This window comes from Syngnathoides biaculeatus, chromosome 13, assembly GCF_019802595.1.
Source record: "Syngnathoides biaculeatus isolate LvHL_M chromosome 13, ASM1980259v1, whole genome shotgun sequence".
NCBI classification, from domain to species: Eukaryota; Metazoa; Chordata; class Actinopteri; order Syngnathiformes; family Syngnathidae; genus Syngnathoides; species Syngnathoides biaculeatus.
In genome coordinates, this window is record NC_084652.1 from 11,429,212 (window position 1) to 11,444,076 (window position 14,865).

A 14,865-nucleotide genomic window follows, 5' to 3' on the forward strand; every position below is an offset into this window, starting at 1 on the left:
GATTTGAGGGCACGTCCATGCTGGCGGCACACATAAATTACACAGCTGTGACAGCCCAATTAATGCTGAAAGCTACATACAGTACATATTCAGATTTTAGAGCACCATATGCTGCCATTCAAGCAGTGTCTTTTTCAGGGACATCCTTGCATATTACAGCAAGACAATACCAAGCAATATTATGAATGGGTTACAGGAGCATAGCTTTTAATAAAAGAGTGCGAGTACCAGACCGAGCGACCTCCCAGCAGTCATGACCTATATCTAGTTGCAAATGTACGGTGTATTGTGACGTACAAAATATGACAACAGAGACCCCAGACATTTGAACTGCTGAAGTTGTACATCAAGCTAGAATAAGAAAGAATACCACATGCAAAACCTCTACAATTAGTGCACTCTGTTCTGAAACACTTATTGAGTGTGGCGAAAAAGAAAGGTGATGTAACACAGTGGTAAACGTGTCCCTGTCCCAGCTCTTTTGGAACCTGTTGCAGGTATCAAATTCAAAATGACTGACTATTGCAAAAAAAAAAAAAATCTAAAAAGTTTAGCAGTTTGAACATTACGTATCTAACATTATGTAAAACACTCTTCGTAGTGTATCCAACTAAGTAGTGGTTGAAAAGGATTTGCAAATCGTTGTATTCTGTTTTTATTTACGTTTTACACAACGTCCCAACTTAATTGGAATTGGCTTTAACCGACAACCAGGTCGCCCGCCTTCAAAAAGAATAATGTGAGCGATATCGGATGTAACTTTAAAAGTGTTTGTGTGAGAGGGACATAAAAGCTGAAGTACATGATCTCTAAGGATCGCTGTGCTGGCCACATATAAAGAATACTCGTGAACATGGGTGACCTATTTATGCTCTCTCACACACACACACACACACACACACACACACACACACATACACAATAGATTAGGCAGACAGCAGTCTTATATATTCCCCCGCAGCATTTTGAATAACTATTCCGGCTGCTGCCATAATTTTTTTTTTCCTCCTGCACAGCCTGATTTAGGTTTGAGCAAAAATACTGTCATCCGAAATTTGTTCATGACTAGGTATAAATTAGTTCATTTTATTGCCATTATTCCTTATTTTGTGCTCACTGGAGAGTGGTCTGGCCCTTAGCACCATCTGCCACATTTACTTTCTGGGATTGTAATCCACTGATTTCAAGATGATTATTTCACAGTCTGTAATGGTGGGAAAGAAAGACATTGAAATATTTTGTTATTGTACTTAAACTTTCATGTTTATTTTTCTAACAAGTGATATCTTTATCTTTTGCATATTTTGTCAAGATGAGTTTGTTACTTTTTACATCCTCTATGGATGAAAACATAACAAATAAGATGTAAATAGTCTGACTCTCTATTCAAAGTGAAGGAAAAGTGTGTACTTGTTCTTTTGTTCACTTGGTGATGAGTGCACTACTCTGGGTCATCGTGCGTGACAAAATGTGTGTGCATGTGTGTGTGTGTGCGTATTCAGTATCCCAGTCTGTCCTTGACTCCAGCAGTAAGGACCTTGTTTTTATCAATGTCACCTCGCCGATTCATGGTGTGACTGCTACTTATCGCTACGATAATGCTTCGGGGCCTTTGGAGACATCCATCACATAGCTTTAAAGCCTAGTACATGTGCACAAATGAACCCTATAGAGCTCGTGCACCTATGTCACCGAAGTCACGTGACTGGCCATATTGACGGTCAAGCAAACCATTCTTTAATGCTAAGTCGGTTGGAGACGGCACAAAAATACGTCTTACAGCACGACGCCCAGAGTTTTGTCCGATACCATTAAACATTTAGAAGGTGATAATAAATGAAGGTATGTGCAAAAATGAGAGGCACTTTGCATAGAGGACCCATATTTAATGCCGAAGTCGATGTATTCACCGATAAGAAAGTGGACTTTTAACAAGCTTCCGCTTGTCTTGGACAACCGGATCTACACATGGTTCTGGTGAGTAAGTCGTTGAGTTTTACACGGAAGAGGCTGAAGCGCAGAAAAGTCTGGATGCATACAAATACTTTGTTGCTGGATCTGTTCTCAATCAATAATAAATCCCACAGAGTGATAGAGCCACTCTGATTTTTTCAATACAAATGCCAATAAATAAATAAATGACCCCTGGTTTTACATAAATTCATATTCATTAACTATAGAGGCCCCGTAGCACAGTGGTTAGAGCGCTGGTTTAGTAAACCAGGGGTTGTGGGTTTGTATCCCACTGCCTCCACTCCCTGAGAAGGGTTGCGTCAGGAAGGGCATCCGGCGTAAAAATTGTGCCAAACATATATATGCGTTCATCTTTGTTGATATGCTGTGGTGACCCTGAAAGGGACAAGCTGAAAGAAACACACATATTCATTAACTATGGTTGGGAAAAAAAAAAGACAGCAAGTCGACTCCTCTGTACACAAATCGTTAAACTTCAGTAAATGTCTCTGTGACAGATGTTTTTTTTTTTAAATGTGAATTGTTCTCAAATGAGTTCAATGCATATTTGAAAAAAGAAAATAAACCCCGAGCTGGCTTCAGCCCCCGTACACGGAAGCATGTTGCAGCCAGACGTTAACGTACGTAAACATCACTGTGACCGACGGTTTATTTTCTTTTTTAAAATACGCATTGGACTCATTTGAGAACAATACATATTTAAAAAAAAAAAGAACCTTTGTCAGGGAGAGGCTTACCAAAGTTTAACGTGTGGGTGCAACACGTTTCCATTTATGTTGGAGACAACTCCCTGTGTTTTTTTTTTTTAAGTTTGTTCTCAGATGAGCCAACTTGGCGTTATAAATAATTCTTGGGAATTTGAGATTGAGAAGAATAATTCCCATCTGAAATGAAGTGATCGCTACACAGTCGTGTATATTTGGTTGGGCACCATCCATCACGTTTAATTCCAGAAATCCATTAATATTTTCTGGTCTTTTCAGCTGGTATTCCATAGAATGATCTCTTTGCATATCTGTCTCGTCTGTTGTAACAACCAACAGCCCAAGAAGTCTTGGGCATTGTGTATATTCTGCTCCGGTTCAATGTCCCACACACTGTCGAGCAGCTCTTATTAACCGGCAATAGGGCACCGTGAAAATGGCGACGTCACGTGCACAAGCTCTATACTGTTTATACAAGTTCAAGTACCTTTATTGTCAGACGTGTTATACAGATGTAACATACAACATACCTGAAATAGCATTCCTCTCACACCTGCAGGGCTACAATAGAATAAATACTTAAAAAGAAATGAATAAAATACAAATACACTAGTCTGTCTCAAATATGTGCATTGTGCCTTATACTATAGAAAATATAACCAATATGGTCAATGTGGCTAATTTATCAAGAACTGCAATTCCATACATAGATCTGTGGTATTGACATTATGAGAGTCAATCAGAATCAGATTTAATGGCCAAGTATGTAACAACATTTCTCAACAGTGGAGCAGAATAATCAGTTGGGTAATGTATACAGTGCCTCAAGGGCAAGGCGAATAACATGCTTAAAGTGCGGTTTGTGCATGAGCTTCATTTCTGGTCTACAATCAGTGGTGGTGGGTGCCAGCGTGGGATAATAATAATGAGGGCAAAACTGAGAGGGAGGTGAGCATCCTGACTGCCTGGTGGAAGAAACAGTCTTTGAGCCTGCTGATTTTGGCCCGAAGACTCTGCAGTCTCCTCCCTGATGGCAGCAATTTGAAGAAGCAGTGGGCTGAGTGAGTGGGGTCCCCTGCCATCCTGGTGGCCTTGCAGGTGAGCCGGGTGCTATAAATGTCCAGAAGGGAGGGGAGAGAGACACCGATAATCTTCTCAGCTGCTCTCACTGTGTGTTTTAGGATATTGAGGCATACAAAATAATAATGGAGTAACGCAAAGACAACACATAGACACGTGACGAGGTTTAAAATAAACTAGCTTTTGCATTCAGCGCGACACAAAAGTGGAGTTAAATGTCTTGTGCAGAACCGATCAATAAATCATTGATCAGATCGGAGAATTATGACATGAAAGCCCATCACCCTATCAGCATAAAATGCTAGTTATCAGGTAATACCGATCAAACCGATCAGCTAGGTGTAAAGTCTAAATAAATGTTAGGGAACAAAGTACTTTTGATAGTCCATGAGGCTGGGGTTTTAATGCAAATGAGGATTTCACTGCCAAAGAAATGATGCAGATTGCGCACAGCCATTTAGGATTCAGTACATCACCATAGAAAAGTGTGTTTGTTTATGAGCTATCTCGCGGGCTCTGTTCCAAGCAAAAGCAGAGGTTTGCTGTTGTGTCGTTATGGTCATGGTGAGTTGTTGCTGCCTGACAGCGTGAGGCTGAGTCGTCGCTGGGAACTGGGTCAGTTGAGCGGGAGTCTGCAAAGCCGCCCATTGTTTTGTCCCCCAGCAAAAAATGGAAAACGGCCACATTTGGGCCAGATCTTCGAGATGTGTGTGTGCTGTGGTCTTTATAAAATTGAGGAACATTTACATCCTAAGGCATGTACAAGACCTATGGGATTCACTGCTAGTCTGAGAGCTTTGCATTTCATCTCCATTATTTAAAGCATTCTTCACAAGAACAAGATTTTTGTGTTTTTTTTTTTTTTTTTTTTTTTTTTTGCCATTCATGCAGATGCAACATGTATCTTGTGTCAAGATAAGAAGAGAAAGATGGGGGAAACGATTTGACTATTTTCTTGATCCGTATCTTATGTTTCAGCGAAGGCCAGTGAGCTGGCACATAATTGTGGTGAATTCACTTTGAAATTCCTCATTCCTTTTCAAAATGGTAAACAGTGAGAGAAATTGAAAGTCTGCACTAAACCACCATATGATGCTGATCTTATTTTTATGACAAGTGTTTACATACATTTAAGAAGCACTCTCTTCTTTCTCATATATATATATATATATATATATATATTAGATTCATTTATTTTAATGAAAATAACTACATTACAGCTTTTTGCAGGCTGCAGAGGACAAGACATAGTTTGTTTTGTTGGGTTGTTTCTTTTTTCCTTGGTTTGCAGTACCAGTGGCCAAGCATCTCTATAGTATGGTGGCCTTGAGGTGCAAAACAATGTAACAAATTGCGAAACACTTAACATTTCACGAAACACAAAATGTGCTTATAGTACGGAGCAGGAAACTGCAGGTCCCCTATTGTTTCTGTAGTAATTATCCATTCATTTGCTTAGCCGCTTATCCTCACGGGGGTTGCAGGAGTGGTGGAGCCCATCCCAGCTGTCAACGGGCAGGAGGAAGGGTACAGCCTGAACTGGTTGCCAGCCATTCGCAGGGCACATAGAGACACAGAACAATCGCACTCACAATCACACCAAGGGGCAATTTAGAGTCTCCAATTGATGCATTTTTGGGGGAGTGAGAGGAAACCGGAGTGCCCGGAGAAAACCCACGCAGGGACAGGGAGGACATGCAAAATCCACATGGAGAGGGCTGGGACTCGAACCCTGGTCTTCAGTACTGTGAGTGCAACCCACTTATCAGTATGTTCCGCCGTTCCACCTGTAGAAATTATTATTACTGGATATTGTTTTGCACTTCGAGGCCACTGCACTGTAGAATAGATTTGCTCCTCCCCACGATGAGCAACAAAGAGGAAACTGTATTTATGAATACGTTTATAACTTGAATTATTTAATGAATCAGGTCTTGACATGAAGAAGAAAGTGGAGTTAAAATTAGCAGTTTTTGCTATTTGCAGTTGTAATTTCCTTAGAATTATTACACTACTAACAAAAAGGAAAGAACATCTGTATGATGTCCATGTTGTCAGCGTAAGATCAACTGCCGCTCAGTGAGAGTGTCGATATGTGCCCTGCAACTGACTGGCGACCAGTTCCGGGTGCCCATGTATTAGCTAAGATTGGTTCTGGCACTCCCACAACCCTTTTAAGTATAAGAGGCTCTTAAAATGGACACGGACATATGCCTGGGCTGATTACCTTTCCTCCACCCAAAAAAAAAAAAAATAATGACTTTGGACAGCATTAGTCTAGATTGTAACTTCAGAGACACACTGTAACTACTGGACCCCCGATTTCTGATGATGGTACGGTTGGGTAATACGGCCAAAAATTCTCATCACAGTGCAAATTGAATCCCTTCACATCGTTTGTGTGTTGTTTTTCTTGCTCGGCACTTAATAATTTAATGGTAATTTGTTATTCATAGTTGATTACTCTCCAATGTAACGTAATTCCAGACAAACTTCTGTTTAAAGTATACAGTAGCATCTATATTTAGGCACTTATCCTTTTGTGGTGTTTTGGTACTCTACACCAGCAGTCAGCTTTGCTTTTCTCACCCCTTCTCGTCCTTTCGCAATGACACTCGTTAGAAGTCAAGTGTATTTGCCTCCATGGAGGCAAGGATTAGTGATTTAAAGGAGTGGCACCAGCCAGCCACAGCTTCTTGCGAGTGCTGACACAGAGTAAGTTATCTTAGCGCCTAGCATATCTTCTGTAGTAAAGCACGGTGAGTCCGTGGGTATTTGACATGGATGCACCTTTTATTTTTGTGCTTCCAGTTCTGTGTTCAGATGTACACAAAGCCATTTCCACACAAAGGCAGAAACAATAATGTCAACAACAAGTGTTATTGCGATTGTTCAGAAGAGTCCAAATCTATTCTGTAGGCCAAATTTATACTGACTATATATCGTATATACCAAGTGCCACTAAGTAAAAGTAAATTTAGAAAACATGAAATTTTGAGGTTGTCATCGAGCAACTTCCCGAAGTGGAAAGACATTGACTTACTCAAGATCTAATGGCCAATAGTGACTGTCTCCATGTAAAAAAATGAAAAAAATAAAAAACAGTGTGTGGGAGGGACGACAGGTTGCCCAAAGGAACGTTCAAACAAGTGATTCATCTCATATCTGTGCAAGAATAAATAAAATGATTTCCAATCCATGGCCAGCAAAAGGCCTCATCCTACGCACAAATGCCTCATCACACACACCTGACCAATAGCCTAATATGACTTGAGTCAGTGACTCAAAGTACTTCTCACGGCTCACGCAGACCACATTTCTTTTAGGCATCGCATGACAGCAGCAGTTCTCGTCTTTGTTTACGCACGGTGATGATAAATTTATTGTGTTTGTCAAAATGGAACAGACGGTCTCAGTGAAACAAGGAGAGCGGAGGAGATGCATGCGTACATGCATAAATTATGCGGCTCCAAGAAGTCTTTTTGCATTGGCTCCCAGTGTCCCAGTTCCCCATCAAAGACCATAGATGAATTAGTGAAATGACAAATTATCTTAAATATCTTAAACGGCTCCACGTACCCGATGGGAGCTTGTCAGTAGTATTTTAAAGCCGTGTCATGATATGCAGCAAATCTCCCCGGCTTTCGGCACAATATTACTTAATCTGCAAGAAGCATGGATAATTTACTGCCGAGTGGATGTAATTTTTATGAGGCTTCAAGATAGTAGGCGATAGGCATCATCTTTCTTTTTCACAAACCCTCTCAAGAGTATCTTTACTCACTCTTCACATATTTTACTCTGGCTTCCTATCTTCCCTCTGCTTCTCTCGCAGGTGCAAGTGACCCTGCCTGCAATAGGCGAGGAGTCCCAGAACCAGGGCCATGATTGGCTCACCTGGCCCTGGTGGGCGTGCCTTAGTGCCATGGCCGAAGATGTGGCGGGCGGTCCTGGTTGCTTCTCTGGTTGCCGTCTTAACTTTGACTCTGCCAGGAAGTAGCCAGGCCTGTCCGCCACGCTGCGAGTGTTCGGCTCAGCTGAGGTCGGTGTCGTGTCAGCGGCGGCGGCTCACCAACATCCCTGAAGGCATCCCCACCGAGACACAACTCCTGGATCTCAGCAGGAACCGACTCCGATGGGTGCAAGCCGGTGATCTGGCGCCGTACCCCCGGCTGGAGGAGGTGGATTTCAGTGAAAACCTCATCGCCACATTAGAGCCCAACTCCTTCGCAAGTCTGCCCAATCTCAAAGTTCTGAAGTTAAGGAGCAACCAACTGAAGTTAGTGCCCATGGGGGCCTTTGCCAAACTTGGCAATCTGACCAGCCTTGACCTGAGTGAGAACAAGATTGTGATTCTGTTGGACTACACCTTCCAGGACCTGAAGAGTCTAAAACACCTGGAAGTGGGAGACAATGATCTGGTTTATATTTCCCACAAGGTAATCATCAGCATTGCAAATTGCATGATTGATTGAAACAGATGACGATTCCCTCACTTGGCATTGTGTGAGAACAATAATAGGTTGTTGAAGATACAAAAAAAAAAAAATGTCAAAAAATTAATGAATTGGGTGCTGTAGCATTTTCCAAATACCCCACAAAAATATGAAGTAGTTCATTTCTGCCTGAGCACAATTTCAAATGTGCTCATTCTGGCGTCAAAAAAACAGTTTCCAGTTCATTGTTTCGTTCATTAAACTCGTTCAGGTACATCACTGACTACCGCTGCCCTGATTATTGCGTGAAAAGAAATGATAACCAGTCAGGGAGCAAGCATAAGCCCGTGATTTCATGAATGGATGATCAACGTATCAGGGTTTTTGTTTAACTTTCAATATAGGTTGTGATTTTTTTGATCAGTCTACTGCCCAGAGCAGGGGCTGATCTATTCGTGTGGGATACGGGGCCCCAAAATCCTGAAATCCACACTCTTTGCCTTATGAACTTCAACAGAAAGCTTTGAAACAGAAGTTTTTCCAAAGTAACTATAATATAAAGATATTATTGCTTGACAAATTGGTCTTAATAAATTGTTTTAATAAATAAAAATGTTGAATTTTCTTTATATGGCCCTTGGAGCAAAAACTTTGGACACCCCTGCTCTGAAAGCAATAACATATACAGTACCATTTATTTTCGTGTGTGGTCTCTCACGTTTCCAAAAACAAAATGTTTGACATTCGCAATTATTAAAACCCTTTTTTTTTTCTTTACAAAGGATCGTTAAGTGACTGTTGGAGTGATCATTCAATCTTTTGTTCACCAAATTCACAGGCGTTTTCGGGGTTGCTGGGACTGGAAGATCTCACCATAGCTCGCTGCAACCTGACCTCCATCTCAGGCCAGACCCTGTCCTACCTGCGCAGCCTGGTCACCCTCCGCCTTCATCACCTCAGCATCATGGCTCTTGAGGACCAGAATTTCAGAAAGCTCTCAAACTTGAGAGGTCTCGACATCAACCACTGGCCATACCTGGAGTACATTTCACCTCTCAGTTTCCAGGGTCTTGATCTCCACTGGCTCTCCATTACAAACACCAACCTCTCCTCTGTCCCCTCCGGTTCTTTCAAAAACATGGTACATCTAACCCACCTCAACCTTTCCTACAACCCCATCACAGCACTGGAGCCTTGGGCCTTCAAAGACTTGCTGAGGTTGAAGGAACTCATCATGGTCAGCACAGGGTTGATGGCGGTGGAGCCCCACGCCCTCGGAGGACTTCGTCAGCTTCGGGTCCTCAACTTCTCCTCAAACGACCTGCAGACTTTGGAGGAGGGTTCCTTCCACTCTGTTAACAGTCTGGAGACACTCAGAGTGGATGGGAACCCTCTCATGTGTGACTGCCGTCTGTTGTGGATCCTGCAAAGGCGCAAGACCCTCAACTTTGACGGCAGAGTGCCAATTTGTGCAGGGCCTGTGGAGGTGCAAGGCGTCAGCCTGAGTAGCTTCACCGATTCCGCACTCTTTGATCATTTTACGTGCCAGAAACCTAAAATTCGCAACCGCAAGCTTCAGCAGGTAACCAAGTATTAAGGATCTATAGTGTTTGCGTTCATTTGTTTGGTTGAATTGGTGCACATAGAGGAGTCAAAAACCTGCTGCATGCTACTGAATTCAGGCCACAAATGTACACTACTGGACGAGGGGAGAGCACATCTTCCTCTCAGTTCTAAGGGTAGAGGTTCCAATCCTGGTTCCGTCCTTCCTATGTGGAGTTTGCAAGCTCCTCCCGTCTCGTCAACATTGTTCCTTGCCCTCAAGCTACCATAAGATTGCAACAAAGCAATACTTTTATACTAGACGGAGCTTTGGGCAAATATTTGAGTTTTTCAGCAAGTAAGTAGCAAGGTTCCCACAAAAATAATCTGCGAGTACCAAATTGCGAATATGCGGTTCAACACTGTAATTGGATAAACACAAGTGTAGCAGGTTTTTATTTGGAACGCTGATGCGTATTGCTTTCTTAAACACTTGTCAATATGCCGCTTTCCCGCCTCTTATTCCAGGTGACAGCTCGTGAGGGCCAGCCCGTGAATTTCCTCTGCCGTGCCGAAGGAGAACCAGCACCCGCTATCATCTGGATTTCCCCTCAGCGTCGACGGATCACTGCCAAAAGCTCGGGCCGCGTCACCGTTCTCCCGAGTGGCACCTTGGAGATCCGCTACGCTCAGCTTACTGACAGCGGAACATATATCTGCATCGCCAGTAACGCTGGGGGCAATGACACCTACTTCGCTACGCTCACAGTACGCAGCCAGCCGCAAGATGCTGCCTCAGCCTTTTTCTTCAATCGCTCACTGTACAGCGGCGAGTTCTTCAATGACACAAATCTGAACAGCACTCGGGTGTTTCTCAAATTTACCTTGGACTTGACAACCATCCTGGTCTCCACAGCAATGGGTTGCATCACCTTCCTGGGGGTGGTCCTTTTCTGTTTCTTGCTGTTGTTCGTGTGGAGTCGGGGACGCGGCCAACGTAAGAATAACTTCACGGTGGAGTACTCTTTCCGCAAATCCGAGCCCGCGACCGGGAGCTCTTCGGGAGGGACCAGGAAGTTTAACATGAAAATGATATGAAACAACGCAGCCAGGGGTCCCTCGGGGGAGGCATGAGCACGTTACTAAAACGTGTTTGACGCGCGCAAACACACACAGCTATTGAAATGCACAAAATGGAATAACTATTAGTCTGTGGTTAATGGCTTCTTTTAACACTAACAACATTAAAACAGGAGCCATCACTCCATTGGATTTGATATGTAAAGAAATAATCCCATTTAAAAGCATGCAGTAAGAAGATACTAAACTGAAAGAGCTGTGCATCATTCATGCTTTGTATCAATTACAGGAGTTGTAAAATTGGCTGGGCTATGGAAGAAGAGTAGTCTTTTTTTCTGGTTTCACTAATGGGAGAATTGAAAAAGTGACTTCGATGTTCATTTAAATTTCTCATTGCTGCGCCTTTGCAGTTGGGTAATTTAAAAAAGACATTTATAGACTATATTTTCCCTTTAACAAAAGGGTGCCTGCAGATTGAGGCGTACTTGTATGTTGTCAACCCTGACTTCCAATGTTAGGACTTATCTATTTTACATTATGATCTATGATTAATGTATATAGACTATGAACTGATATAAACAACAGATTGAAAAAAAAAATGGGATTTGGTCATTATTGGAAAGTTTCGCGACAGTAGCTGTGTGAGTTTGGGACGAGCACACTGGCCAAGAGTTGCCATGGTGTCCCGCGTCGATGCGGTTTGGTTTAAAGTCAAGCCTGCTGAACACGGAACACCATGGCAACCAATACAATCAATGCAAGAGAGAACACTGGGACTGGGTTATTTGCCACACGGGGGTTTTCTGGGTCAAGTTGAAAGGACGGAAGAGGTCATCTTCCTCCTGTCCGCAGCATTAAAAGCTAAACCCGTGACCTGCAATCGACAGGCGAGCAGTGACGTTTTTCCCCCGGCCTTCGTCCCAGCTCTCTGCTGCATTGGTGGACATCTGACCTTCCAAACGCTGCCAGGGGGGAGCAGCCTGGATGGTTGGCACCTATACTCAGAGGCAGACAGAGGGAACGTAGCAGTCCAACACGTTGAAACATGCACACTCGTCCTCACACAAGTCATATGTACACCTTTCAGCATATGGATGGTAGAAGTTCTCTCAGGAAAAAAACATAGATGTAGTGGGTATACCCGGGTGAATGCTGATTGATGCACGTTTATCAATGTGTGAAGAAACTGACACGTGGTAATTGGGATTGTTTCAAGCACATGCAGCAAACCAACTTTAATTAGTGTGACAATTAACAAACTCTTCCATTCATCCATTAAGACCACATTCAGCTGGAATAAAAAGTCTAAACACCTTTGTTCAAAATGCCAGGTTGTTGTGATGTGAAAAATGAGGCCAAGGTCAATCTTAAAAGTTTTTATGCCATTAAAGTGACTTATAACTGCTACGACTCAATTGAAAGAAACAAATTTGAAAGGAGGAGTAAGAAGAAAATCGGTCAGGAAGGCTGTAGGCATTGTCAGAGCGGCAGGAATTTCTAGCAAGTAATGGCTGTTAAATAACATGTGACAGCTATCTCCCGTTTTTTTTCACTTATTTGGGCTCGGGGTAAGCGTGACAAAATGAACACATTAGCTTTCAAATGTTAAACTTTGACCGTGATTCCATAAGTTCTTTCTGGGGCAAAAACAGCCCTGCTCACCACCCACTCAACATGAACGTGAACACAGGCATGTCTCCGGTTATGAGAGGGTGTGAGCATTTGTACAATCGCATTATCTCTGTTGCATTTTGTCTTCTCCTTTCTAGAACATTTCAGTGTGTTGGTTGTACAGATTGTAGGACACATCAAAGGTGGAAAAGGTTTTGAGAAACCTGAAATTTGACAAAGGGGTGTGTAGACTTTTTATAGCCACTGTAGTAGGAACACAACCACACCGCAAAACTCTGACTGCTCTTTGTCTGTCTCTGTGATGGCCCGTGTGTAAATGCCTATGCCTCCCCTAGCCCAGTGCATCCCCCCTACTTACCCCCCCCCCTTCCCACCCCAAACACCCCCACTGGGTCCTCCTTTTGGGAGGGGTCCCTGGCTGGAGACTGCGGATACAAATGTAAATGAAGTAGTGTTAACCCTGCCCACAACATCTGCATTGTGCAGTAGAGAGTCGTACTGTGGTTTTGCAAGCAGCTTTTTTTAACGGAGCTGCCATGTTGTTCGTCCTCCAGTTTTTGATTTCCTCGTCTCTCGTCATCTGTGACACTCACTGTGAACCCTTTAAAATATCCCCGCTGCACCATGTGGGTCCGTTCTGTTCTCAACAGGTAGTTACGATGAAATTGGCCTGAACAATTTTATAATCCATCCATTTATTTATACTAGTTATTCTGTTTTAGGTGGCGGGGGCAGGAGCCTCTCGCAGCTAACTTCAGGCAAAGGAAAAACTGTGCTCTTGGCTATCAATCACAGGCCTCAAAAAGCCATATTAGATGACACTTAAGTATTTTTATTACTGAATATTGTACAAGAGACGACATATTATAAAAATGTAAATGACTCCTCCTGTATGGCTTTGAGTTTAGCCATTCTACCTTAAAGAGGTTTGGGTTGTTTAAAACGCTAGCAAGCAAATGTACAGAAGCCTCACTAAACTACTTCCTCACACCCCCCCAAAGTCTCACACGGCGCTAACGTGCACGAGCACGCCACTCAAACAAGGGCATTCATATTGGCAAGCGATTATGAAGAAATAAATCGTAATAAATAGTCACAGACAATCCATGTTTAGCATAAACAAAATAGCAGTGCTTGCAATACTAAGCTAACAACACTGTAAGCAAGCCCATGTTACCTGCTATGTTTGTAACATGATAACATGACTTGTGTTACTGTAATTTAATGTTACTAAAACACAATTATCAATTTTAAGCTTTATTTTTAGGAATGTACAACGGAAAAAAATCTGAGGTGATCACCTTACCTGGTGAGCAGAAATGTTGTCGCTTCTGAATCCTCTGAGCTGCCTGAGGTCCCTTCCCTCTGTTTCTGTTTGCTCGTTGTATGCCCTGCAAATGCGCAATTGACATTTTTCTATTTTTCGGAAGTGGATGTATTATTCTTGGGCTTGTGGTTTCAGCGAGCTCCAGAAGCCCAAGGGAACAAGACAGCGCGAGGCTGCAGGGGTGCACTAGCCATGAATGTTCCCAGAAGTGCACATTTGATTGATACCTTGTCAGTCACGCCTTCTGTTTCTGATTGGCTGTTTTTCCTCAGGCACAGTGGTTTCTTGCAAATCAAATTTGAGAGAAAGGAAGGACCCAGAAATGGCTGATTTTTGTTCACCCCTCTTTTACTTACTACTACTACTGTTAGGTCACACTGGCAGTTTTAACTCATATGATCAAAATTATTTTTCTTTATTGCAAACTCCCCTTTTAGCATAGGATTAAATCAAATACTATGCATCCCTCCATTTTGTGGCTTTCAACACAAGTCTACGCTTTATAAATTAGAGCCCCTTCTTGAAGTGCTTACAAAGACTTTTGTTATTATTCAACACTGACCTGAATTGAAAATATTTGTAAATAGCAAATTGCAATTATAAAAGCCCACATCTCCACAAATCATGAAATTGTACGTAACACTAAATCTTCAGCATAAACTTTTATTTCCTTTTATTGCACTTTCTCTTCTCCACAATATACAGTACAATAATATAAATATCTCGTGGCTATTTAAAGGTTGTCTCACACTGTCACTTATGCTCCAATTAATAACAAAGTCCTGCGAATAAGACTAATGAAGGACAGAAGATTAACTTTTCGGAACCAGACACGATGTTAAGAACAGAGCTCCCCCACCATGGTAGCTTCCTCTCCCTCGGTGAAGCCACTCGTGTTTCTAGTCATCTGTATTCCCCAGTGGAAATTACAGTAGGTTTAGAAGACATCAGGAATGTCCGTAGTGAGCAGCGACGGTGTTATTGTGTGCACACCAGTCAAAATGTAAGAGTAGTTAAGGGTGCATTCTATTGTTATCTTCCTTCTCTGTCCTCTCCTCTTTGACACCCCCCACCCTCCCTGGACATTTTG

The 14,865-nt window shown here is 42.6% G+C and overlaps 1 protein-coding gene across 3 annotated transcripts in view; it reads left to right on the forward strand.

The window, feature by feature from the left end:
• LOC133511357 (leucine-rich repeat and immunoglobulin-like domain-containing nogo receptor-interacting protein 3) overlaps positions 1 to 13,489 on the forward strand; it is a 53,650-nt gene extending 40,161 nt beyond the window's left edge. For all 3 annotated transcript variants that reach the window (XM_061840201.1, XM_061840200.1, XM_061840202.1), the window contains exons 2-4: positions 7,594 to 8,197; positions 9,033 to 9,776; positions 10,265 to 13,489. In XM_061840201.1, the coding sequence (XP_061696185.1) occupies positions 7,643 to 8,197; positions 9,033 to 9,776; positions 10,265 to 10,834 (1,869 nt within the window). In that variant the 5' untranslated portion in view covers positions 7,594 to 7,642 and the 3' untranslated portion in view covers positions 10,835 to 13,489. The remainder of the gene's footprint in view (positions 1 to 7,593; positions 8,198 to 9,032; positions 9,777 to 10,264) is intronic.
• The last annotated feature ends 1,376 nt before the right edge of the window (positions 13,490 to 14,865 follow it).